The sequence below is a fragment of the Pelophylax lessonae genome (genome assembly GCF_965119305.1).
Source record: "Pelophylax lessonae genome assembly, chromosome: 3".
Taxonomy (NCBI): Eukaryota; Metazoa; Chordata; class Amphibia; order Anura; family Ranidae; genus Pelophylax; species Pelophylax lessonae.
In genome coordinates this window covers 506,648,336-506,674,294 of record NC_138770.1, presented here as the reverse complement: position 1 = coordinate 506,674,294, position 25,959 = coordinate 506,648,336, and the positions used below count along the sequence as shown (strand labels likewise).

At 43.8% G+C, this 25,959-nt stretch overlaps 1 protein-coding gene across 1 annotated transcript in view; it reads left to right on the top strand.

The window, feature by feature from the left end:
• The window catches only part of TTC27 (tetratricopeptide repeat domain 27), a 747,788-nt gene that overhangs the window by 637,583 nt on the left and 84,246 nt on the right, over positions 1 to 25,959 (top strand). Inside the window, exon 16 of the mRNA XM_082252288.1 lies at positions 1,884 to 1,936. Within this exon, the coding sequence (XP_082108414.1) occupies positions 1,884 to 1,936 (53 nt within the window). The remainder of the gene's footprint in view (positions 1 to 1,883; positions 1,937 to 25,959) is intronic.

Sequence of the window (25,959 nt, the reverse complement as noted above, 5' to 3'; positions counted from 1 at the left end):
TCCTGCAGTGCAAGTAGAATTGTCCTGGTTGGGGATTGAACTGAGCAACCCAGTGCTGCAAGGTGCTGACCACTAAGACATTCTGCTGCTGTCCTGTTCAATTTGCGCTCATCTTCTAGAATGAGCTTCTAGCCTACACATCATAGAAAAAAAGGCAACACACTTTTTGGAAGTGCTAAAAATACTTGCATTGCAGGTGCCTTTGCAGGACCTTACATTTTAGGAAACCTAACAGCCTTACAAAAGGAAGGTACAAAAACCTGCTTATAGATCATACTCATCTGCATCTTCCTTTTAGGAATTGTTTGAAGAGGGTTAAATTGGCCATTTAACTGGTCCTGCAAGGAAAACCTTGACATTGTCAGAGAAGAGAGAATCCATGCACTGGGAGAGTTGTAACAGACTCCTTTAGAGTGTTTTGACTACCTGTGGCAACCTGTTGGTTGCTGTCATTTTCCTCCCTGGATGCCTGAACAAAGAAAATTCATACAGGGTTTTGCCTGCCAATGCACGAGCACCAAAGGCCCAGTTTACGGTGTTCATAATACATGCAGATCTGGAGAGACTTGATAACAAGTGTCCATTAGTCAGCTTCCGCAACACCAGCTTTAAGAGGCCCACATAAGGGCTCACAATCCAGGAAACAGTGCCAGTAAGGAAGACACTGCCCCCGTCAAGCTATAACCCGCATAGAGCAGCCACAGCATAGAGGGATTACACTGCTGGCTGCACATGGACCTGTGGCAGTAAGAAATAAATCCTTACTAAACAGAGACACTGTGCAAGAGAGAACTCCACATTGTTTAGCTAGATGTTTTAACCCATATATCTCACCAATCTTCTCAAGAGATATCAATCCCAAGGTCAGAGGCCCAACGGTGAAAAAAAGCAGGGCATTAATAGCAGCGGGTAGATAGTGAAAAGAACCCCCAGGGCGTGTGGGTTTGTGTTACAGAAATGTTCAAATGTTGTAGTCTGTAAGGGGGTATCAGAGTAGTGAAGCAGGGAAGATGCATAATATTTAATTTGAACATTAGGTGATATATTATGCATTTCTTTGAGTTATTCAAAGGAATTAAAGCCAAAGTGACAAAGGAGATCATAGAAGTGAGTCAATTTTATGTTCAACCACAAAATAAAACTGCAGGGAGAATTCCAACTATGAGTGAAAAAGAGTAACCTAAAAAGGGGATTAAAGGAAGATAAGGGGATAGACGCTTCCTGGAACATTTAACTGAATCCCACACTTTAAAAGAATGGGAGGTAATAAGACTAGAATGTACTTTGTGCCCTGATGTAAGTTGGGATATTTGCGCAGCGCAGAAATAAGTAAATATGTGTGGGACTCCCAATCTTCTTTGTATCTTGGGTCGAAGCAAGGTATGTTTCTCAACCCGTGGACTAGCGTCACCCCATATATTGGGAAGGATCTTGGTTTGAAAAGAGCACAGAACATGCAGGGGGACCTGCACCAGCAAAACTCTAAAATAAAAATAGTGATTTGGGTAGCAGAGTCTAATTACCTCCTTGTTTTTTTAAAGTTTTCACTGTAATACCATAAAAGGTATTTTTTTTTTTTTTTTGTTCTGCAAAAAGGGCACTCGTGATTTTGACACTCTAAGCCAGAGTCAGAAATTACCTGTCCACAAATCCATTCTGATTTATATTTGTACTTTCTCTGCTTTTGAGAATGGCTTCCTAACTTTGTACTTAGGGATTAGAATTACATATGCACATTTTAATATGCAATTTTGGGGTATTTGCATTATATACTTACCTGCAATGTTTGTTTTAGATTTCCTAAAAGTACTTAGAACATATACAGTATGTGCACTAATAGTTCAAGTATTTTGTCTCTCATTCTATTTATTGTTTAATTGTAGAATGCAGAAGCTTGGAATAATTTGTCTTCCGCTTACATCAGATTAAAACAGAAGTAAGTATTTTAATTTTTCTACTGCAAATACAAAACATTTTCTGATTTCTTTATTAGCTTCCTATGGCCATTATAAATTTGATTACCTTTCAAGATTATAAATGATTATGGATGAGTTTCTGGCTCTTAAATGAGCTGATAAGAAACGACCGCACATCACTGGAGTTCCAAATGCCTTTATTAGGATACCCAAGGTGGCACAGTAAAACCCCAACCAGTCCAGGTAGACAGGTTTCACACAGTGCAAATGTGCTTTATCATTAATAATTTTGAATCTACCTGGACTGGTTAGTGTTTTGTTGTGCCACCTTGGGTATCCCAATAAAGGCATTTGGAACTCCAGTGATGTGCGGCCGTTTCTTCTTATCTTGATATCGTTTATGGAGGCGAGCCGGGACTGGCAACTCCATGTGGTGGTTCCATCAGACTCATTCATCTCACCTAGAGCAGCAGATCTTTCTTACCTTCATTCTTCAATGAGCTGCCGCCAGATCATTTCCTGCTCTAAAGCCCACCTCTTTGTTTGTGAGCTGCAGGGCAAGATAACTGAGTGGTCCATTTCGCTACTCCAACCTACAAACCAAGATTGGTCATAATTTGAAGACACATGCAGACTATGATTTCCTCTAAGGTCAGGATAATACCGTTTAATTTATTCCATCATGTTTACTATACACATGCTAGACTCCAAAAAATGAGTCTATGCTCCTACTCAACCTGTTTTTGGTGATGTAGAGATGCTGCAGATGTCTCTGAACTTGTCACTATGTAGATATACTAATATCTTCTCCTATGCAGTGAGACATGATACACTGTTAAGTTTGTTATGCATATCATTGTCATTGTCTAACACAGACTAACAAATCAATAAAACCTATCTTTAACAAAGAAAAAAAAAAACTTTAGTGGATGCCCAAGTTCATCTCTGGTCAAGATCAGGCTTCTCATGTGAAGTGAATACTATTCTTCTTTTGGTCTCATTCTACTATTCCACTGCTTCCTCACCTAAAATATTCTTTTTAGCTAATATATTTTTTGATGACAGCTTACATTGGTTGTAAACCCTTACATACACCCAGTGAAATGACTGGCCCCAGATAATACAGATAGATTAAACAAATCCTCCATATAAGTAGTACCTGTTGATCTTCAGTCTTCTGTCATAATTTATAAAGTTTGTCTGAGCTGTCAGAAGACAGAGGGTGGAGAGCTGAAGTTACACTCTGCAGAGCTCAACGAGGAGAGCTCTAGCTGATTGGGGGGAAGGGAAACAGCACACAGGAACAGAGCTGAAGCTGTCAATCAGCTTGAGATCCCTCCCATCACCTTTTTCTCTTAATGTCAGGAAAATGTAGTGATCCATGCTGATAGCAGAGGAATGAAGCAGCAGATAAAAGTGACACGTAGTGCTCCTAATTGGGACAAGTACACACTATAGAGGAAAATGCTTTGTATCATATTTCATGTCCGAGGTTTATGGCTTTAAGATAAGAAGTTGTTTAGCACAATCCTTTTGGTTTAACGTTTCCATATTGTTGAAATGTTCATTGTTCTTTATATTATACAGTGACTTCCCTTGTGATGTTTTCATGTCATAGAACATTAAATCAGTGGATTTCTTTTTAAACTGAATTATGCCTCGTTTCCACTGAGCGGTATGGTTCGGTACGGTACGCAATTTTTGCCGTTTCCATTGTCAAAAGTTGTGAATGGTACCCTAATTCCGTACCGTACCACTTTTTTGGGACCCTTTCGTTGGGGTACCAAGCACATTAGTACCGTACCAACAGAGTGGAGCTACACTGTTGAGGTACTGTTGAGCTGAGGTACTCTTGGCGGTGGAAACGCAAGCCTGATCAAGGTGTACCGTTCCGAACTGTACCGAACCGAACCGTACCGCTCAGTGGAAACGAGACATTAGTGTGTTTGTGATCAACCCCTGGGCTACCAATAAATAGTCCGGTTGAAAAAAAGACACAAGTCCATCTGGTTTAGCCAATAAAAAAACAAAAAACAGTACCTTACCTACATATCAATTAGTGCTCCAAAAATTAATGATACAAAAGAGTGTTTGGTTTGCTGCATGCACACAATTGTATTCACACAATTCATATAAATAATAAATGAAATCAGTGCCGCGCTACCAATCTCTATATAAAACACATTCTATTATGAAACCTTTAAAAGGCAGATATTCTCACAAACCATATAAAAGTGCAAAAACAGAAAAATAAATTATAAACTAATATGAAAATATCTACTTAAAAATAAATCATGCCAGTTCATATAATTAAACATAAAGAGACAGTTCATTAAATGAAACATAGAAACATAGAATGTGTCGGCAGATAAGAACCATTTGGCCCATCTAGTCTGCCCAATATATCTGAATCCTATGAATAGTCCCTGGCCCTATCTTGTATGAAGGATAGCCTTATGCCTATCCCATGCATGCTTTAACTCCTTCACTGTATTTGCAGCTACCACTTCTGCAGGAAGGTTATTCCATGCATCCACTACTCTCTCAGTAAAGTAATACTTCCTCATATTACTTTTAAACCTTTGCCCCTCTAATTTAAAACAGTGTCCTCTTGTGGTAGTTTTTCTTCTTTTAAATATGCTCTCCTCCTTTACCGAGTTGATTCCCTTTATGTATTTAAAAGTTTCTATCATATCCCCTCTGTCTCTTCTTTCTTCCAAGCTATACATGTTAAGGTCCTTTAACCTTTCCTGGTAAGTTTTTTCCTGCAATCCATGTACTAGTTTAGTAGCTCTTCTCTGGACTCTCTCTAGAGTATGTATATCCTTCTGGAGATATGGCCTCCAGTACTGCGCACAAGACTCCAAGTGAGGTCTCACCAGTGTTCTGTACAGCGGCATAAGCACTTCTCTCTTTCTACTGCTTATACCTCTCCCTATACATCCAAGCATTCTGCTGGCATTTCGTGCTGCTCTATTACATTGTCTTCCCACCTTTAAGTCTTCTGAAATAATTACTCCTAAATCCCTTTCCTCAGATACTGAGGTCAGGACTGTCAAATATTCTATATTCTGCCCTGGGTTTTTACGCCCCAGGTGCATTATCTTGCACTTCTCCACATTAAATTTCAGTTGCCAGAGTTCTGACCATTCTTCTAGTTTTCCTAAATCCTTTTCCATTTGGCCTTTCCCTCCAGGAAGGTGATGTGAAATCCATAATGAAGAAATTTTCCCGTGCACTTCTGTGCTCTCACCTTAGTGAAATGATACAGGGCATGTGTACTCATATCCAGCTTGTTTCCAGCTGATGTCCTGAGAGAGGGTCATATAATGTAGCCTCCACTCACTAGGGTACTCGTATCCTGCCGGGCAGTGCCAGTACTACCAGGGTCGCAGCAGTTACACCAGCAACTGGGCCCTGAAGTTCCACCACTGTGGGGGGCCGCCATCCGCCCGTTCCTCTCCTATTCCCGCTTTGAGGGGCCTGCCTGCCAGCCCGTTCTTCTTCCGCTCCACTGTGAGGGGCCCGCCTGTCTGTTCTCCCACTCCACTGTGAAGGGCCCGTCTGCCTGTTCTGGCTCTGTCAGTGTGAGGGGCCCACCCACCTGCTTGTTTGTTCCACTGCTGGGGAGGGGGAAATGTCCACCTGCTGGCTGCTGAGTGGAGGCTGAGCAGTGACTATCCCTTCACTGTGCCGCCCCGCCTATCCTCTCCTGAAAGAAGCAATGTAGGGAGGCAGTCACTGATATGCTGAAAGGGAGGCTTCCGCTGAGCAGCTGACGACCAATGGAGTAAAGGGGAGGAGCGCTCCCTTTTGCGAGGTGACCCCATGACACAGAGGCATCCTTGGAGTCACGCGACTGACTAAGTGATTAATTGCAAGATGTCAGTGCAACTGATCCCATCCTCCACCACTACTGCTTCTTACCAATTGCTCCCCCACCACCACAGATCTCATCCCTATTCCCCCACCCACTGATCCCAACCCCCTCACCACCACCGTTGCCACTGATCCCACCCCCCCCCACCACCACCGTTGCCACTGATTCCACCCCCCCACCACCACCGTTGCCACTTATTCCACCACCACTGCTACCACTGATTCCACCCCCCCACAACCACCGCTGCCACTGATACCACCCTCCCACCACAACCGCTGCCACTGATCCCCCACCACCACCGTTGCCACTGATCCCACCACCACCGCTGCCACGGATCTCATCCCCCTCACTGGCACTGATCCCACCACCACCACTGCTGCCACTGATCCCACCCCCCTTGCCACTACCGCTGCCACTGATCCCACCCCCCCTCACCACTGCTGCCACTGATCCCACCCCCTTCACCACCAGCACAGTCACTGATCCCATCCACCTCACTGCCACTGATCCCACCTCCCCCACCACCACCTCTGCTACTGATCCCACCCCTCTCACCACCAGTGCCACTGATCTCACCACCAGTGCCACTGATCCCACTCCCCTTCACCATCAGCGCTGCCACTGATCCCATCCCCCTCACCACCACTTCCACTGATACCACCTCCCTCACTACCTCTGCCACTAATCCCACCCCCCTCACCACCACCACTGCTGCCACAAATTCCACCCCCTTCACCACCAGTGCTGCCACTGATCCCACCCCCCGTCCACCCGTGCTGCCACTTATCCCACCCCCCTCACCACCACCACTGCTGCAACGTATACCATCCACCTCACCACCACCACTACTGCCACTGATCTCACCCCCCTCAACACCATCGCTGCCACTGCTGATCCCACCCTCCTTACCACCACCACCGCTGCGACTGATGCCACCCCCCTCACGACCACCACTGCGACTGATCCCACCCCCCTCACAACCACCACCACCCTCAAGACCACCACCGCCATGGATCCCACCCCCTTCACCACCACCACCACGGATCCCACCACCACTATTGCTACTGAGCCTAAGGGGATACTCAGGTGGATGTAAGGGGGCACTCTGGAAGTACTGTTTTAGTACCTCCAGAATGCCCCCTTATATCTTCCAGAGTGCTCCCTTATATCCTCCAAAATGCCCCCTAGTAATAGTAAGGTCAGTGACAGAAATACCAGGGTCTCAAAGGTCACACTTGCGACTGGGCCCTGGTGATCCGCCACCATGTGGGGGCCTCAAGACGGCAGGAGGTGGCCCACTACAGAACATGAGAAAGGGCCCTGGGGTGTGGTCGGTGTATGGCCTGAGCACTGACAGGCTGACCCCCCACCCCTTCAACCTCTGCAACATTCATACGTCTATTTCCCAAAAACAACCTCTGGACATGACGCTGAGCACGTACACTCAATTTCTTTGGTTGACCATGGTGAGGCCTGTCCTGAGTGAAGCCTGTCCTGTTAAACCGCTATATGGTCTTGGCCACCATGCTGCAGCTCCGTTTCAGGGTTTTGGCAATCTTCTTATAGCCTAGGCCATCTTTATGTAGAGGGGGGGCCTTCATGGTTTCTTGCACATGGGCCCTGAAGGTTGTAATTACACCTCTGCTGCTGGGTATACCTCCTGGAGAATGAGTATGCTGGCGAGTGAGAGTCTACATTACAAGACTCTCTCTCAGGATATCAGCTGGAAACAATAAGCTGAATATGAGTACACATGCGCTATATTATATCACTAAGGTGAGAGCACAGAGATGCACTGAAAGTGGTCATAAAAGCACTGGAAATTTCTTCATTATGGTTTTCACATCGCCTTTATTTAATGAACTGTCACTTTATGTTTTAATTATATGAACTGGCACGATTATTTTGTAGATATTTTCATATTAGTTTATAGCTTATTTTTCTATTTTTGTACTTTTATATTGTTTGCAGGAATATTTGCATTTTATAGGTTTCATGATAGTAACACGTGTTTTAAATAGAAATTGATAGCAGAGCACTAATTTCATTTATTATTTACACTAAATAAGTTGCAAATACTCACTTTTCCTTTTACTCCTTTGCAGCTCTTTTCAGCCACTGGTCCTAGGAAAGAATTCCTGTGTAAGCCGTGTCAGTCATTCTACCCAGAGCTTACACAGGGCTGCTTACTCTCCCTCCTTTGCCCATATGGGACAGCTGCCTGACTGAACAAAAAAAAAACTGAGCTATGCATGGCAAGATTTACACCAGAAGGCTCCCGTCACACCTGAGCATATAGTTTCAGGGATGTTTTGCAGGTGTTTGGAGGCAGGCATTGACATCTAACAAAAACGTCTGTAATCTGCCAAAAAAGAAGCTAATGTACTTTTTTGAGCTTCAGGCGTTTTGCTTTAGGTGACAAAACGCTCAGATGTGAACAGGGGCCATTGAAATGAATGGGATTTTGCTTGTTCGGCATTGTAAGACTTCAGAGATGAGCGTTTTACAAGCTGAAAAACGCTCAGGTGTGAACAGGGCCGAAGTGCTGGGGAATAGTTGAGCTATGCTCCAGCTGGGCTCCAGGGTAAATATGTTGCATTTTTGCAAAAGAAAGTAATTTTGCTTGGGGCAGATGCACATTACTTAAAGGGATAACATTTTATCTGAAAAGTGTTCACCAGGGTTTAGATTTACTTTCATTTTTACCCACTTTTCATTGTATTAGAAAGATATAGCAGCTTAGGTATCATACCTACAGTTCAGTGGCAGTTTGCAGAGTACTGCTTAAGCCATCTGTCCATTCCATGAAAATCTGTAAAGCCTCGTACACACTATAAGAAAATCGGGCAAACGTTTTCGTCCAAAGAATTTTCATACGATTTTCGTATATTGTGTACACAACTTTCTTCAGCCGATTCAGAATTTTCATATGAAAATTCTCGAAGGGACAAACTCCAAAATTTTTTCTTGTACGGAAAAGAAAGAAACGATTTTCGTTTAATGTGTACTATTTTCGTACAATTTTTTTACAAGAAAAATCAGAAAAGAAAGACTGCGCATGATCAGAAACAATAAACAACAAAAAAAAAGCCTTTTTCGTACCAGAATTTTTGTACAAATTTTCCTTCATTGGTTCAGATTTGCTATGAAACAACAAGGAAAATAGTTCACCTGTGCCTAACTGGTAGGTGGTTAGATACAGTTTCTGTGGGGTTAATGTAAGTACTTTAGCTCCTCTCACAGAGTTCTATGATTTATCTTGTTATGTTGTAGCATCTGAGAGTGATATGTTCCAAATGATATGGGTTATATTTCAGAAACATGTGCCTCTAATTTGCTCTTTATGTGTTCCTTTTTATTCATGTGGTGCTATTTGGATCAGCTACATTGTTAACAAATCACTTTGAACTTTACTGGGATGCAATAAGGATCTTGTCTGAGCCTATAACACAATATAAATCTCAATCCTAGAAAACATTTCATTCTTTATTTACATAAAGTGAGATTTCCTCAATTTGTGATGTCAGTGCTTGTACTCTAATAGAACTTCTTAGGGGGTGAAGCCAAAAGACTGTGTTATAGATGTTTAAACAACATACCTGCCCTATCCCACTACTCCAGTGATCCCCAGTTTCTTCTGGGTCCCTCACTGAGCAGCTACTCTGCTTCATTCTGAACACAGGCCAGCTACTCAGCATGAACACCATTCAAATAATTGCTCTGCCCTGCTTCACCTCATCCAATCAGAGAATGCTTTGTGTTTAGCAAAAAAGCAATATATTGCCTATCAGTGTTGTTTTTGGCATCAAATTTTGATTTAGTTTTAGTCAAAGTCTTTGGATTAAAGTCCCATTTTAGTCATCTACAATTGTTTTAGTTTTAGTCATATTTAAAATCTGCAGTACATTTTTGTCAACTAAAATCTAATGGGTTTAGTTAAATTGTAATGCATTATTTAAACATTTCTCCCAAATTTCCAAACTCATTATGTACTCCTGGAGTAAAAAAAAAAAATCGAATATATTATTATTTATGGTATTAAGGTCTGAACAAACTCACAGATACAGATTTTGCCACTCTGGACGGTCTGAGCAAGGCCTGTAATGCTGAACAGTGCTCTGGACGGTGGTCTGAGGAGGCCTGTAATGGACAGATTGCTCTGGACATGGGCAGTCTGAGGAGAAGGCCTGTAATGCATTGCACACATCGCTCTGGAAGGTCTGAGGAGGTTTGTAGTGCACGTTGCCCTGGACGGTGGTCTGAGGAGGCCTGTAATACAGTGCTGCTCTGGATGGTCATCTGCAAAAGTCTGTAATGCTGCACAGTGCTAACTGGCAACTGCAGTGCTAAGCATAATTCAGACTTGCTTGCTGGTAGCAGAAGCACTCACGGGCACTGCACAGGTGGAGCTCCATGGAAACTGGAAGTTCACGAGGGTAAATGTCCCTCCAAAACATTTTTGTTCATCACCGAAAACATAGTTACATAGTAGTTGAGGTTGAATAAAGACAATAGTCCATCCAGTTCAACCTGTGTAGGGCCGTAATCATCTCCGATACCCCTTAATGTTCTGATCCATGAGATGTATGTCCAAGAGTCTTTTGAAAGTAGTCATACTTCCCACAGAAACTACCTCTTGTGGTAGAGAATTCCACAATCTTGTAGCACTAACAGTAAAAAAAAACCTGCGTTGCCTGAGGTTAAAACGCTTCTCCTCTAATCACATTGTATGCCCTCGAGTCCTCATGCAATCCTTGCGACTGAATAGCTTTTTTTCTATGCTGAGATCACCTTTGAGGTATTTATAAATTGCTATCATGTCCCCTTTCAGGCATCTCTTCTCCAGGGAGAATAAATTAAGCAATTGTAGACGCTATTCATAATTAAGGTCCTCCAATCCCCTAATTAGTTTAGTTGCCCTTCTCTGGACTCTCTCCAGCTCCAACACATCCCTCCTGAGGACTGGTGACCAGAACTGGACAGAATACTCCAGATGTGGTCGGACCAGAGTTTTATAAAGTGGTAGGATTATAGTTTTATCTCTGGAATACATCCCTTTCTTTATGCATGCTAATATTCTGCTGGCTTTGGCAGCTGCCGCTTGACATTGCATGCTATTGCTTAGTCTATCCTCTACCAAGACTCCCAGATCTTTCTCCATTTTTTATTTCCACAAAGGTCCCCCCCCCCCCCTAAAGTGTATTGTGCTTTTATGTTTTTAGTCCCTAAGTGCAAAACCTTACATTTCTCCAAATTAGATCTCATTTGCCATGTCGTTGCCGTCGTTGTTATTTTGTTCAGGTCATTCTGTAGGATATCTGCTTCATGCTGTGCAGGTATTGCCCTGCCCAATTTTGTGTCATCTGCAAAAACTGATATAGAACTAATGATCCAGTCCTCAATGCTGTTTATGAATAAATTGAACAAGGTTGGTCCCAGGACTGAGCCTTGGGGGACCCCACTTACCACCCCAGACCATTCTGAGTATGCGCTATTTATTACCACCCTTTGGACACCCCCTTTTAGTCAGTTCCATATCCAAGAGCAAACCTTGTGGTCGATGCCTGCAGACCTTATTTTATAAATTAAGCGCTTGTGGGGAACTGTATCAAACGCCTTAGCGAAATCTAAGTACACCACATCCACTGGTCTGCCCCTATCTAGCTCACTGCTCACCTCCTCGTAGAATGTTAAGAGATTGGTTTGACAAGAATGGCCATTTGTAAACCCTTGCTGATTACTGCTGATGATGTTGTTGTCTTTAGCAAACTCTACGATATAGTCCCTTATCATCCCCTCCAGAAGTTTACATACTATCGATGTCAGACTGACCGGCCTATAATTTCCTGGGACATGCCTCTGCCCTTTTTTGAACATCGGTATCACATTAGCTTTCCTCCAATCCCCTGGTACATTTCCTGTCATAATACTGTCAGCAAAGATCAGGAACGGTGGTCTAGATATAAGTTAACTTTATCCAGCCTTTCCCTGATTTTACTCTCTGTTAGCCATAGCTGAAAGTCCTGTGTATTACTACTAACCATACAGTCATGGTCAGTGTACCCCTCCTTTTCCTGTGTAAAGACTGAGGAGAAAAAAGCGTTCAGCACGGTTGCCTTTTCAGTGTCCTCTGTAACCATCCTCCCATCATCGTTAAGTGTGAAATATGCTCTGCCCTAGTTTTTTTGCTGTTAATATATATAAAGATTTTATTTGGGTTCTTTTTACTATCCGCTATTTGTCTCTCAAAGTTGATTTTAGCCATTTTGATTTTGGATTTACTTTTCTTATTTGCCTCCTTGTTTTGCTCGAAAGCCCTCTGATTTATATTTCTTGAAGGCCATTTTTTTTAATCCTAATATGTTTTTTTTAACATTACGGTTTAGCCAGCCAGGTTTGGCTTTGTCTCTTCTAAATTTATTTCCCATAGGAATGCACTGCGAGATGCATTTGTTTAATATGTTCCTAAAGCATTCCCATTTTTCCTCCGCGGACAGTGTTCCTAGGGTTTGGTCCCAGTTTACCCTTTCTATCATTGAGCACAGTTTGGGAAAGTTTGCCCTTCTGAAGTTTAGGGTTCTTATGTTCCCCTCTTGCCTTGTTATATTATTTACGCTAAATGTGATCATCCTGTGATCGCTAAAGCCCAAGTTGTCCTGGACTCATATCTCCGAGATTAGGTCTGGGTCATTAGTGATCAATAGATCCAGCACTGCATTTTCTCTAGTAGGAGAATCCACCAACTGAGACATGTACTTGTCCTGTAAGGTTCCCATGAAGAGACGGGCCTTCTGTGAGTGTGTTGTTCCCTCTTCCCAGTCAATGTCGGGATAATTGAAGTCCCCTAATATGATGACTGATCCCAGTTTTGCCACTTTACCCAACAGTGATATAAATTCCAGCTCTACCTCCTCCCTTTGGTTGGGTGGCCTATAGCAAACACCCACAATTACTTTTCCCTTTACTTCTTCCTTCTGGAGCTCTACCCACACGGATTCTAATTCCATACTCATCCCTTCCATAATATCACTCCTCTTTATCACCCTAAACGGAATTGAATTTGTGGTGTACTTTTCATTTTGTTTTCATCACGTAAAAAGGCCGCCGACGAAAATTTTGGCGAAAATGTTTTCGTTTACGAAATTAACACTGTTGCCTATCCGTAACTTGTTTTACTATTTGCTGCTAGAAAATGGCAAATCTAAACAAAACATCAGCTTTCTACAACTACTGTGCGGATGAGCTGGAAAGATCAGATTACACAGAACAGGAATATGCTGTTTTTTCGTATCTCCAAGCAGTGTAAAGGCAGACTGACCATCTGGCATAGAGCACATCAGCCACCTCTCTAAGGGTCATGGATGATCTACGGAGAGGGGTGGAACCTTGTGCCATGGCCTGCTTTGGGGTCCTGGTAGTGTTTGTCCCTTTCTGGGTTGAACACCCAGCTCTCCTGTCGGCAGTCCCGAACAATCTTGCAGGGCCTAGTTTGACAGTTCCCTGCAGTAACTGTCAGATTGACATGTCAGCGGTTCAGCACTGGGAACAGCAGGGAGGAGTAGGCACCCAGAGATCTGGAACTAGGAAGGTTGATTCTACCAGGGCCTGGCCTACCCCTAAACCAAAATTTCTCTTTAGTTTATCGACGGACACAGCGCTCCATAAATCATAACTAGTGGGTTATATTGCCTCCTCCAGGAGTAGGACTAAGCAGAACAAAAAACACCTGGCTGCGCCCATGAGCCGTCCTCAGCTGGTATATAACCCCCCTCTAGGTAATCAGTTTAGTAGCAAGCAGTATTAGAAGTATCAGAACTCCATAGAGGGGTGGGTGCTGTGTCCGTCGATGAACGAAAGAGAAATGGATTTTACGGTAAGTTCGACGGACTCAGCGCTTCATAAATCACTATTGCTTCTAGCAATTTTCTCCTTCCTTACATCTTTTTTTTTCTCTCTGGAGATCTACAATCAACTGCCGGGCTGGGCGACGGGCTGTATAATCTAGATCCAGCAGTCCCCCCAGCCCAGCCAGCGACCACGTGCAGACCGCAGCTACACGCTAGGTCGCCCGTGACAGCCTCATGGACAGAGGCTGGCCCGCGAGTTAAACATCTCGCTGGGTTGCATACGACCGGGCTTGGGACTGAGTCACTGCAGTCCCTTGGCCGACAGCTCCACTATTTCGGCGGCGAGAAATTCTGTCTGGAGCATTACCCGCACCACAGAAGGATAAGTACAGTCCCCCCCTCTCCCCTTTTGGTGGTTTCCTTTGGGGTGGATGCGGGTAACCTCCAGGGACAGTCAGACCTACCTGCAGGTTCCCTCCTCCCATTCTTAAATCCCTCACTGAGCTGGGCCTCCCCCACTCCAATTTCCCCATGTCTGGACCTAGAGCCTGGTGGGGGTCCCAGGGCAGAGAATGCAGCAGAGACCCCTGGGATCTCCCCCCGCTAACCCCCACTCAGTAAAGGTCCTGGGATAGTGTGTATCCCGCCCTGGTAGTCTGGAGGGGTGAAAACAAGAGAAAAGCTCACCGACCTAGTGCAATATCAATAGACATTTAGTGGAAAATTCACAAACGTATGCTGAAAGTATGCATATAAAAACTGCTTTTGCAGTCAGGAGACCTCCAGGACAAGAATGCTTTTCAGTAAAGCAGAAGGACAGGAAGGCGTCCGTGGTGATGGGGCTGACGCGTTTCAAGGGAGAACTCTCTTCATCAGAGCCATGCACTGTGACATTGCACTGGGTCGGTGCGCCCTTCTCGTTTATGTTTTCAGTCCATATGGATACCCATCGTCCTGTGAGGGCAGCAAGAGCCTAGATGCCAGCAATACAGCTGTCCCTTTAATGCAGCACTTGAGTGCAGGAGATTTTACTTGTTTTTGTGCTAGTCTGGAGGGGTCCCAGTGTAGGAGACCCCTAGGTGCGTGTCCTGCTTTTTACAGTATGAGTATAGTGCAGCGGGGTCCCAGTGCAGAGACTGGTCCAGCAGAGTTTCCCCTAAACATGTGTCCTACCTTCAGGGGAGGGTCCTGACAGCATGCTTCATTGTTTGTAGCTGATGGTGGCCATTTTCCCTTAGTCTGGCTGGTCTCTGGTTGGCGACCATGTTTGTGTAGTCGGATGATGTAATGGGGGCCATTTTCCCTTCGTCTGGGAGATGCTGGAGACAACTGAAGCTTTGTGGTGTAGCCGAAGCTCCTCCTCTTCCTCCTTAGTTTTCTCTTCCTGTGCGTGGGACATATGAACAGAGATAGTGTCCATGATGATGGTAAGTTCGAATTCTCTGCGCTCCCCTGGTCGGTAGGGTGAGTCTTTTGGGGTCCCTGTTATCTCTCTCTCTCTGCTGATAGGTACCCTGAGCCTTGAGGGTATCCTTTAGTGGTGCCAAAAGATTGTTTTTGTACTGCAAGGTCTTCCTTTCCTTATGGAGCCACAGGGTCATATCTCCCCCTCTGACCCCCCCTCATGGAGGTGGCAGGTCTCTTGGAACCCCAGCTTCCTGAATTGCTGAACTGACAGCGGTCCTGCAGTCCCGGGTGGAAGTGGCATGTGGGCAAAGGCCCAGGAGGAAGCGTCCCCAGCCTTCTCCTGCTCAGGCTGTCTCATTTGATTCTGAGCCTGATGCCGCCATGGACACGGCCTGTCCAGGGGGAATTAATATCACACCCCCAGATCCATCCAATAGTGAGCATGGAATGAAAAAGTGCTGGTAAATGCACTTATCACTGCAGTGTGTGAAACTTTAAAAATGGAGGATGCGGCTGATGTAGCCACGGACGTGGCTGTGTCGTTTGGTACGCACCAGTCGCCTCTTACTCTAAAGATGTTTCTGTATGTGCCTTATTGTGACAGGTTTTCCTGTAAGGAATGGGAACAACCAACATTTCCCTTTGTGGTCCCCAAACGTTTTGCTGTACGTTACCCTTTTGAGGAGTCACTTTTAAAAAAGTGGGCTAGTCCACCGGTGGTGGACCCTCCTGTTTCCAGGTTGAATAAAGCAACCATGATCCCAGTAGAGGAATCCCCATCCTTTAAGGACCTGGCTGACAAGAAAGCGAAGGTTGGGGCACGCAGCATGTTTACTATGGCCGGTTCGGCATTGCGACCAGTCGTTGCCTCAGCCCTGGTGTTTCTGACCCTAACTGAATGGGCCAAGCTTTCCTCGACAGGGCCTGGGGGTGAGCAGGTCCCCACTGCTTATATTGATTTAGCGGACCAGTTGGTCCATGGGCTGCAGTTTATTTGTGATGCAGCTTTGGATACAGCTCCTGTGCTGTCCAAACTTTCTGTTTCAGCGGGGGTGATTAGGCGCTTCCTGTGGCTTAAGAATTGGCCCACAGACCAAGCCTCTAAGAAAGCTCTCATTGATCTGCCCTTTCAAGGCGATCTCTTGTTTGGGGCTACCCTGGATGATATCATTAAGGGTATCACGGGAGGGAAAAGTACCTTCCTGCCACAGTCAAGGAAAGGGAAGGAGCTTCGCCGCAGACCGGGGCGCTCCTTCTCAGCTCATAGAAAATTATTTTGTGCTTCTGTGACAGAGAATACAGGAAATACATCTTTCAAATCTTCCCAGGGAGGTTCCAAGCATCTTTGGTTTGGTAAGCCTAGAGCTACCGTGTTTCCCCCGAAAATAAGACCTACCCAGAAAATAAGACCTCCTGTTATTTTCGGGGAGGGCTACAAAATAAGCCCTACCCCGAAAATAAGCCCTAGTTTAGTGTTTGTAAAATACTAGAATCCACTTTATTACTGTTTTCTATAATGTCCAGTTTGTGTTTCTGTAATCTAGTTGTGTGAAATGCCTTCAGTATAGCGCTGCTCGGCTCTCAGCTGATCTCCCGCTCTGCTCTCCATCTCTTCTCATAGCTGTCAGCTGAGACAGAGAAGGAAGAGCAGCGGGAAATCAGCTGAGCGCCGGGCGCTGTACAGAAGGTAAGTCACACAATTATAATATAATGCTTGGCACTTCCGTGACCCGCTCTGAGATTCCCTGCTGACAGCTCTGAGAAGAGAAGGAGAGCAGAGCGGGAGATTAGCTGAGCGGCGCTGTACCGAAGATCTTTCACACTATTCGATTACAGAAACACACTGGACATTATATATAACCGTAATAAAGTGGATTCTAGGATTAGAATCACATAATCACATTACACATAAGACCTACCCTGAAAATAAGCCCTACTGTGTCGTTTGGTGCCAAATTTATTATAAGACCTGGGCTTATTTTCGGGGAAACACGGTAGCTTCTCCGGACCCGCAGACAAGACCCCTTCAGAATGAAAGTCTGAAGGGGTCATTATTGGGGTGGGGTGACATCTTTGGTGGTTTCCGACCCGTGGACTTCTTTGGTGGGCGTCAAGGAGATCCGCAAAATGTTTCTTTTGGGGGTACCCAGAAAGAGGGACAAAGCTTGTCCTTTCCAGGTTTTTTTTTTCAGATCCTGAGTCTCCTTGTGCAGATTTAATTCCTGCCAAGGTTCAGGTGATGTTTGAACTACATAAGGTCCCCCCCTATCCCTGTCCAGCGAATTGATTTACCTAGGTCTGATTCTTTTTCTGACCAGGGTAATCCTTCCTCTGCACAAACTTCAGGGACCACAGGCTGTGATTCACCGGCTGCTGTCACACAGAGAAATCTCTCCCCCATTTTGCATACAGGTTCTGAGTCTGGTGGTATCCACCTTCAAGACAGTTCTGTTTGCACAGTATTACATGCAGCTTCTTTAGCAGTTTCTTCTCCACAGGAGGATACCGAAGTTCGTGACGAGGTCACGGGGTCCTCTGACGGCGTCCAAGAGCCATGGTAAGGCCAGTATCATCCTCAGTTAAGGCTTCTTCCGCAGCTCCTGCGAGGAATCAAGAGCGAGGATCTTCCAATCATCCTGGTGGCTGTAAAGGTCCCTTGGGGGCTTCCTCTCAGAGAAGACCAGTTGTCCCAAGGGCTGATCTACCATCCTGCTTTACAGTCGCTGGTTTTAATGGCTTAGCTATTGAAAGCCAGGTACTGAGGGATAGAGGTCTGTCTGGATCAGTGATCCCTACTTTGGTGAAGGCGAGGAAGTCGTCTTCCAGCAAGATATACCATCATATGTGGAAAGTGTACATTTCTTGGTGCGAGTCGATTGACACTCATCCTCGATCCTTTTCTGTGGCTGGTATCTTAACCTTTCTTCAAAAAGACGTTCATCAGAAGTTGACCTTGAGTACCATCAAGGGCCAGGTGTCTGCCCTGGTAATCTTCTTTCACCGACCCCTAGCCACACACTCTTTAGTTCGTACTTTCATTCAGGAGGTTCGACATGTGGCTCCACCTGTACAGTCTCTTTTGCTGCCATGGGATTTAAATTTAGTACTTTTGGTTGTCCAGAAAACTCCATTTGAGAATATTCGGGAGATTCCCTTCCCTACATTATCCCTGAAGGTGATATTCTTGGTGGCTATTACCTTGGCCCGCAGTATATCAGAATTGGCGGCATTATCCTGTCGCAATCCCTATTTAGTTGTTCATCACTGTCCATCATTCATGCCCAAAGTTGTCTCTGATTTCCATTTAATTGAGGACATTGTGTTGCCTTCCTTGTGTCCCAAGCCGGGTCATCCCAAGGAATTTGCTTTTCATACCTTGGATGTGGTTCAAGTGATTCGGGTGTATCTCGCATCTACTGAGTCTTTTGGAAAGGTCAGACTCGCTTTTTGGGGATTCTGACAGAACAAGAAAAGGGCTGGCCACTTCAGCTACTATATCCAGATGGATCAGACCGACGGTGACTCAGGCCTATTCCATTAAAAGTCAGGTTCCACCTTTCCCTGTCACAGCGAATTCTACTCGGGCGCTGAGTGCTTCTGGGGCCTTCCATCATCAAGCTTCATTATCGCAAGTTTGCAAGGCGGCCACTTGGTCGTCCGTGCATACCTTCATAAAATTCTATATGGTAGATACTTTGGCATCTGCGGATGCTTCTTTTGGCCGCAAAGTTTTGCAGGCTGCTTTTTAAGAGGGGTCGTTCCCTCTTAAAGGGTGTTTTTTCTTTAAACCTTTATTTTTCATACGGGGCTCCTGTGACCCAGTTAAGGCTCCTATGTCCTTGTTAAGGGCTCTTATGTTTAGTCTTGGGTTATTTTCCCCACCCCATATTTTTCTTTTGGCACTGCTTTTGAACGTCCCCTAGTTATGATTTATGGATCATTGTGTTCGCCGATGAACGAAAGAGAAAATCTGATTTAAGTTGTTACCGTAAAATCAATTTCTCTGAGTTCATTGACAGACACAGCACCCACCCCCTCTATGGAGTTCTGATACTTCTAATACTGCTTGCCACAAAACTGATTACCTAGAACAGAGAGGGGGTTTTATACCCGCTAAGGACGGCCCATGGGCAAAGCCAGGTGTTTTTTTGTTCTGCCTAGTCCTACTCATGGAGGAGGCAAAATAACCCACTAGTTATGATTTATAGAGAGCTGTGTCCGTTGATGAACTCGGAGAAATGGATTTTACGGTAAGTACAAAAATCCCATTATTGGTTACATCATTCCTTGGTATAGCTGGCTATAGTAGGATGCTGGGATGCAACTATAGTGGCTCAGCTGAACCCGTGACTGATGGGAAACTGACTAAAATAGCGTCCTTGGCACCAGCGTGTAAGAAGGACCGTCCTGCTCTGATGGAGGTGCTGGCCATTGCACCTGGGACACGGGACTCAGAATTCAACTGTCTGGTCCTGGCACACACCGATGCCACTATCTTTGGGTCAGGTGCAGCCCTGGGCCAGAGGGATGAGAAAGAAGAGGAATATCTCTTTCTCTACTTATGCAGGAAGGCACCTTCTAGACAGTTAACATATGCCATCCTTGAACAGAGGTGTCTTGCGATCAGGTGGGCACCACAGAAACTGCCATGTTATCCAGGTGGTTACAGGCCTATCGTAAAACTAGGACCAAATCCATTAAGGATACCCGGGACTAATGGGGATCGTAAAAGGCATTCATAGAGCTCTGCCCAATGCAAAACTTAACAAATCCACACACGATTCATAAACTCAGACAGGAACATGACACTTTAATAATAAGTATATATTTAAATAAGGGAAGTTGTGCTGAACAGGTTAAGGTCATACATGACTGCGTTAAAACATACAAAGAAGAAAGCTGTCAGATGCCTTGCCTTCTGGGTGACAGGTTTATCTGAGCTACCCTGCGTTTAGTATCCCTGGACCCGAAATTCAGTGCTTAACAATAATCTTATCAGTTTCAAGAATGCAATATTGGAAGATATGAATAGTGGAAGGGAGGGACCTGATATTGTCATAAAACCAGGACAGCCCATGGACACTACGTTTTGTTGGTCAGGGGCATCTGTCAACACTCCTTTGATCCCAGAGAAAAAGGGAGATGTCTAACCAGTTGTGAGCTCTCATGTACCATCAAAGCAGAAACATCTGTCAAGTTTGAGAACCGATATCACCTGGCTCATCTAACAAAGAATCTCTCTTGAAAAGTGCTACTGTATAAGATAAATCCTATGAACTTACCTGTCTGTAGTGGCAGTGTAGGTTACAAACGATTATTCTAAAATCATAATTGGTATTGCTAGAATTACAGGCTTCCTCCTGCTCGGTCCAGAAACGGGGGTGGTGGCAGTTAAAGCTTTAATTGATTAATTAGCCCAGTGACAATCGCTCTCAGGCTGCTGGCACTCAGATTGTGGTCCCACAAGCAGGAAAATCTTTGTGCAGAGTACAGCTGAGAGTGGCATTGTTGCATAAGTGACAGCATGGTGTGAGGTTGGCTGGTCCTTGGTCACGAGTTAGTGAGAAGGGGAGGGATCTGATACTTGCGTCCGTCACAGAACCATCAGCCTTGTGCAGATAAAGGAGAAGAGTTGGAGACATCCCCCACTAAGTCTCCAGATCAGTGTTAATTTCGTCGACTAAAACCGACTAAAATGTTTTCGGCGACTAACACAATTCAGATGACTAAAATACGACTAAAACTAAAAGGGCATTTTAGTCTTAAGACTAAAATACGACTAAAACTAAAATGGCATTTTAGTCAAAAGACTATAACTAAAACTAAATCGAAATTTGCTGCCAAAATTAACACTGGTGCATGCTCAAAGCTTAGTACCATAAATAACATATTCGATTTTTCACTCCAGGACCAGCAGTAGTATATAATGAGTTTGGAAATTGTAGAGAAATGCTTAAATAATGCATTACAAATTACAATTAAACTACACCCATTTGATTATAGATGACTAAAATGAGTTTTAGTCGACTAATATGTAGGACGTTTTAGTCGACTAAAATATACTGGAGTTTTAGTCGACTAAATACGACTAAAACTAAAACACTTGCAGAAGACTAAAATGGGACTAAAACTAAAATGCCATTTTAGTCCTAAGACTAAGACTAAAACTAAATTGAAATTTGCTGCCAAAATTAACACTGCTCCAGATAGAGGAAATTGACTATCTCGGTACCCAAACCTTTACAAAATCATAATATAAAAAGATAATATTTTATTGATACAAAATGTAAAAAATAATACAGTATCCAGATATATTAAAATATTGTGATCCCTGGGCTATGTAGTGTGTAGAATGCATTTACAAGAGTACTGCTGGGATGTAAATGTATATTCCTCTTTTCCTCTTAGGTATTTTTATGTGTGTACCCAGCGCTATCTAAGCATAAGGTGCTTAAAATGTATCTCTATTCATTATTTGTGCGGAAACATAAACATAATATTTAAATCACAATACATAATACTTTTAAAATATTAAAGTGCAATCAGTGCAAAGAATGTGCATGAACAATAAGACCTTTAAAGTGCTGGTTACTTATTCTTCCAGTGCCAGTATGTTCCAACAAGTGCCGTTGTGCTCCCCTCCTTTTGTGCCCTTACTCACCGACTAGTGATGGGTTAAACGCCTGTGTTTCAAAAATAATCACAAACAAACATACAAAACTGGCCAAAGTCAGTGGATCAACGCTCACTGATGCCTGCCGATAATGATGGAAATTAATAAAGATAACAATAAAAAGTGCATAAAAGTAAAACATTAAAATAAAAATAAAAACATGAACAACATTGTCAACAGGCCTGAGCTGGCATATGTCCAGAGTAAATGGAAGGGGATAGAGGACATTCCAGTAAATATGACAGCCAAGACACTGTCACATGAGTCCAAGGAGGAAGGGAAGGCATCCGGCAGCTCCTGTTTGAGGTGTTTTATGATTAATAAATGTGCTTTTAAAACTCCTTTCACTGACCTGGCGCCCTTTGTTTTCCATTGTATTTCAAAAATAATCCTCCAGTAACAACAATTTTTTTTCTCTTTCTTTTGTGACTCCAGCAGGTAGGTCATATGTGTGTAGGGAGATAGAATCACGAGAAATCCATAGTGTAATTCTGTTTTTATTGTTAAAAAAACATACAAAAGCCAATTGCGCACTTACAAAACTCTCCTCATGCATGTGAGCATATAATGACGCCGTTCTGGAATTCAAAAGTCACAGTTTGCGTTCCAAAAAGCAGACGTAACATAACCAGAAGTATCCACCAGCTTAATGCATTTTGCTCCACCCAGGAAGCCTCCTCAGATGCTGAGATACAGAGATAAAAGCAACAAACTCAGATTCCAGACATATATTCTTGATCATATAAAAACAAATTACACTGATATGATAATACTTTCAGGAGTGTACTAGGAGTAAATGATGTAAAGAATCTTCAGTGTACAGAAGGCTTCTCTACATTTTTCGTGGACAATTCCGCTTCTGCAGGAGAAATAGTGTTTAATACCATCTGTAACAAAAGCATAGTAAAAAATAACAATGGGCTCAAAATATACAAGTAACAATGCATATAATAACAATGATAAGTATGGGGGGATGGTCAGGAGATTGCTTACCCATTAGGGCCAGCACTGGAGGGTGGCCAAGCAAACGCGTAAGTTAGTACACCGCACAACATCTAAAATTAGAAAATGTATGGCAGAAGTTTAACTGACTGTACTAAGCTTCACTTCCCTTGCTTAAATAGATGCTAAGGCAAAGAAAAAAAAAGGAGCAGGAAGGGGAAAAATAGTAAAGGAAAATGAAAAGGGGGAGGAGAAAAACAGGAGAGGGGTGGGAAGAGGATAGGAAAGGAAAAAAATGGAGCAAGGGGAGGGGGTAATAAGGGGAAAAACAAACAGCGGGAGGGAGAGAGAAGGTAGGAAGAAGATGGGGGGGGGGGATAAGAGGAGACAAGAACAAGAGGTTTTGCACCACACAAAACAATCCCATTATTCATACCTGAGGTATAGCAAAGTAGCTCAAAATGTCAGGGAAGGAGAAGTGGAAAAAGGGGGAGCCGTGGTCACCCCTAGGGGTGAGCTGGTCACCACGGGTTACTCTCCAGAGGTTTGTCTCATTTGGTCCATAACAAGAAGCCCACTCGTCCTTGGTAGGGCTAAAACAGTAGTGTGATGTTCCTATAGGTATAAAAAAAATTCTATATGGTAAAGTATATGTTATGTGGGTACCTGATAACAGATATGTAACAATCAAAGCATGGGGACATTCCACCCGCCCCAAGGGACAACAGGTCCCATCATGACAAAAGCTTTTTGCAAAGCCAAAGTGTGAAGCACGATAAAGCTAACTTCCACAGAGATCCCAAATCCTTCAAACATAAGGGCACCCAAGAACTACATAACAAGCGCTGGTCAATTACAGTACCCACCTGGGAAAAACCATACAACTTGTGTTCCACTGGCAGCAGCCACCACAATGGGAGGTCGCCAACTGCACACAATAAATAGCCCTCAACTTGGCAACAGCCCACACAGCAACCGCCGCATTGCCCATGCATAGAGATTATGCGCACTCATCAGGAGCGCGGTCAGCGATCCCGGATGCGATCAATGCAGGCAAGGGAGCGAATCAAGGCCAAACCGCTAAAGAACTGCCCCTCACCCATCACATGCCCACCGAGGGGGATCCAAGCAGCGCACTGCACCAAGCTGTCCATGGGTGCGAGCCCTCTAAAAGCAACTGTGACCAATTAAATAAGGAGAGAACAAAAACAAAATATCGATAGCTGGATAAATATTTGAAAAAATGTACAATATACATAATATTTTAGGCACAAAGGACCAAATTAATTATAAGCAGAAACTTAACAAAAATGACAGAAACAAAGAGGCTATAGTCAGCATAGTCTCCTCTCCCTCCCTTTTCTTTCTTTCCCTACCCCTTTCCCCCTCCTTTTTTCCTCATCCCCCTTTTTCTTTTTCCTTTACTATTTTTTCCCCTTCTCGCAACTTTTTTTTCTTTGCCTTCCTATCCCACTCCTGGAACAAAATTGAATCTGGCTGAACACTGCTCAGCCATTTACAGGGAGCTTTGTATTCTATCAGCCAATCAGCAGATATCAAAGATCACAAAATTCCCTGTAAGTGGCCAAGCAGCGCTCAGGTCGGCGTGATTTTATGGTAGGTTACTTTAGCATTACCCGTACAACAATTTAAACATATAAATCTAACAATCCTGTCTGCAAACAGATGGCACGAAAATGACTATAGTGACTTTTATAGCCAGAAAATCATATTCTGGCAACATTCTCTTTCTTCATGTCTAAACTACCAGCTTACCTACCTCTGCCCAGTGAGTGTGCTGTCAGTGGCCACTGAGGTGAAATGTGTTAGAGCATGTACTCCTGCTTGCTGTGATACAATAGAGAAGTTTTCCTGCAGTCCATTGGGTATTCATGGGAATGACAGTTGGCAGGGCTACTTTGTCACAACTACAAGGCTGGTGTATTGATATACTACTATTTTAGTTTGCTACTATTGTCCTAATACTCTTTTATGGCTACAAGGCTAATGTACTGATTTACCACCATTTTAGTGAGGGTTACTATTATGCTTTTCATTCAGTTCACACATAAAAACTGTTATTTAGAGCATATGTTTATTGGGCAGGCGCCTTCCTGGTGTTTGCTTTTCTTCTGCTAACTGTCAAGAGATTTGAAACCCATTCCTATGAAACAACGTTTATTTTGGCTTGTGTTCTATGTTCAACTGTAGTAAAATAAAATAATAGCTGTGGATCTGCTTCCACTGATAGCTTGCTTTGAAGTTGTTTGAGGGAGGTTAAAAGTAACTATTGACTGACAGTGCTGACAATGTATAAACCTGTAAATTACATTTCCTTTACCTGCCTTCCTGTACTACTGAAACATGCATTTTCATTTTTTACATGTCCACTTCAGTCTTGAATTTGTGTGTAATTTAGTTAGAATACTTTAAGTGAATTAGTTAAGACCATTTAACTTTATATTATATCTGCCCTCTTTGGTTTTAAACTGTCTTAGCTTGAACAAATATGATGTTCAGCTTTCGTAAACTGAAAAAATTATATGGCCCTGCTTTCATGGATACCTTGTTTTGAAGTTTCTAGAGTTGTAAGGTATTGGCTAGCAGTCCTAAAGACACTTGCAAGATTTTTAGTCATCATGTCCCATATCTTTTTTTTTTTTTTTTACTTGCTCATTTGCACTTCTGAAATGTACAGGTCCTTTAATCACTTATCTGCCTCAGTCTTAAAGGAGTTGTAAAGTCAGAAAGTTTTTATCTTAAGCAAACTTTGCATTAAGATAAAAACCCTTCTGGATGTATCAGCTGGCCCAGCACCCCCTAATACTTATCTGAGCCCCATCTCTGTCCAGCGATGACCACAAATCCCTTGGTCATCAGGGACTCTCTCTTCTAAATGGGTGAAAGACAGCTGCGGTGTCACTGGCTCCTGTGGCTGTCAATCAAGATCAATTAGCCAATCAGGAGAGAGAATGGGGTGGGGCCAAACAGCAGCTCTGTGTCTGAATGGACACAGGGAGCTGCAGCTCAGCTTGGGTACCCCCATAGCAAGCTGCTTGCTGTGGGGGCACTCGACAGGAATGAGGGTCCAGGAGCAGCAACGAGAGACCCGAGAAGAGGAGGATGCGGGCTGCTCTGTGCAAAACCCACTGCACAGAGGTGGTAAGTATAACATGTTTGTCATTTAAAAAAAAAAAGACTTTACAGTCACTTTAACCGCTTTACGATCGCCCACAGCAGATGTACTGCGGCAGGCAGCCGCTCCTTGGCAAAGTGACGTAGGTATACGTCACT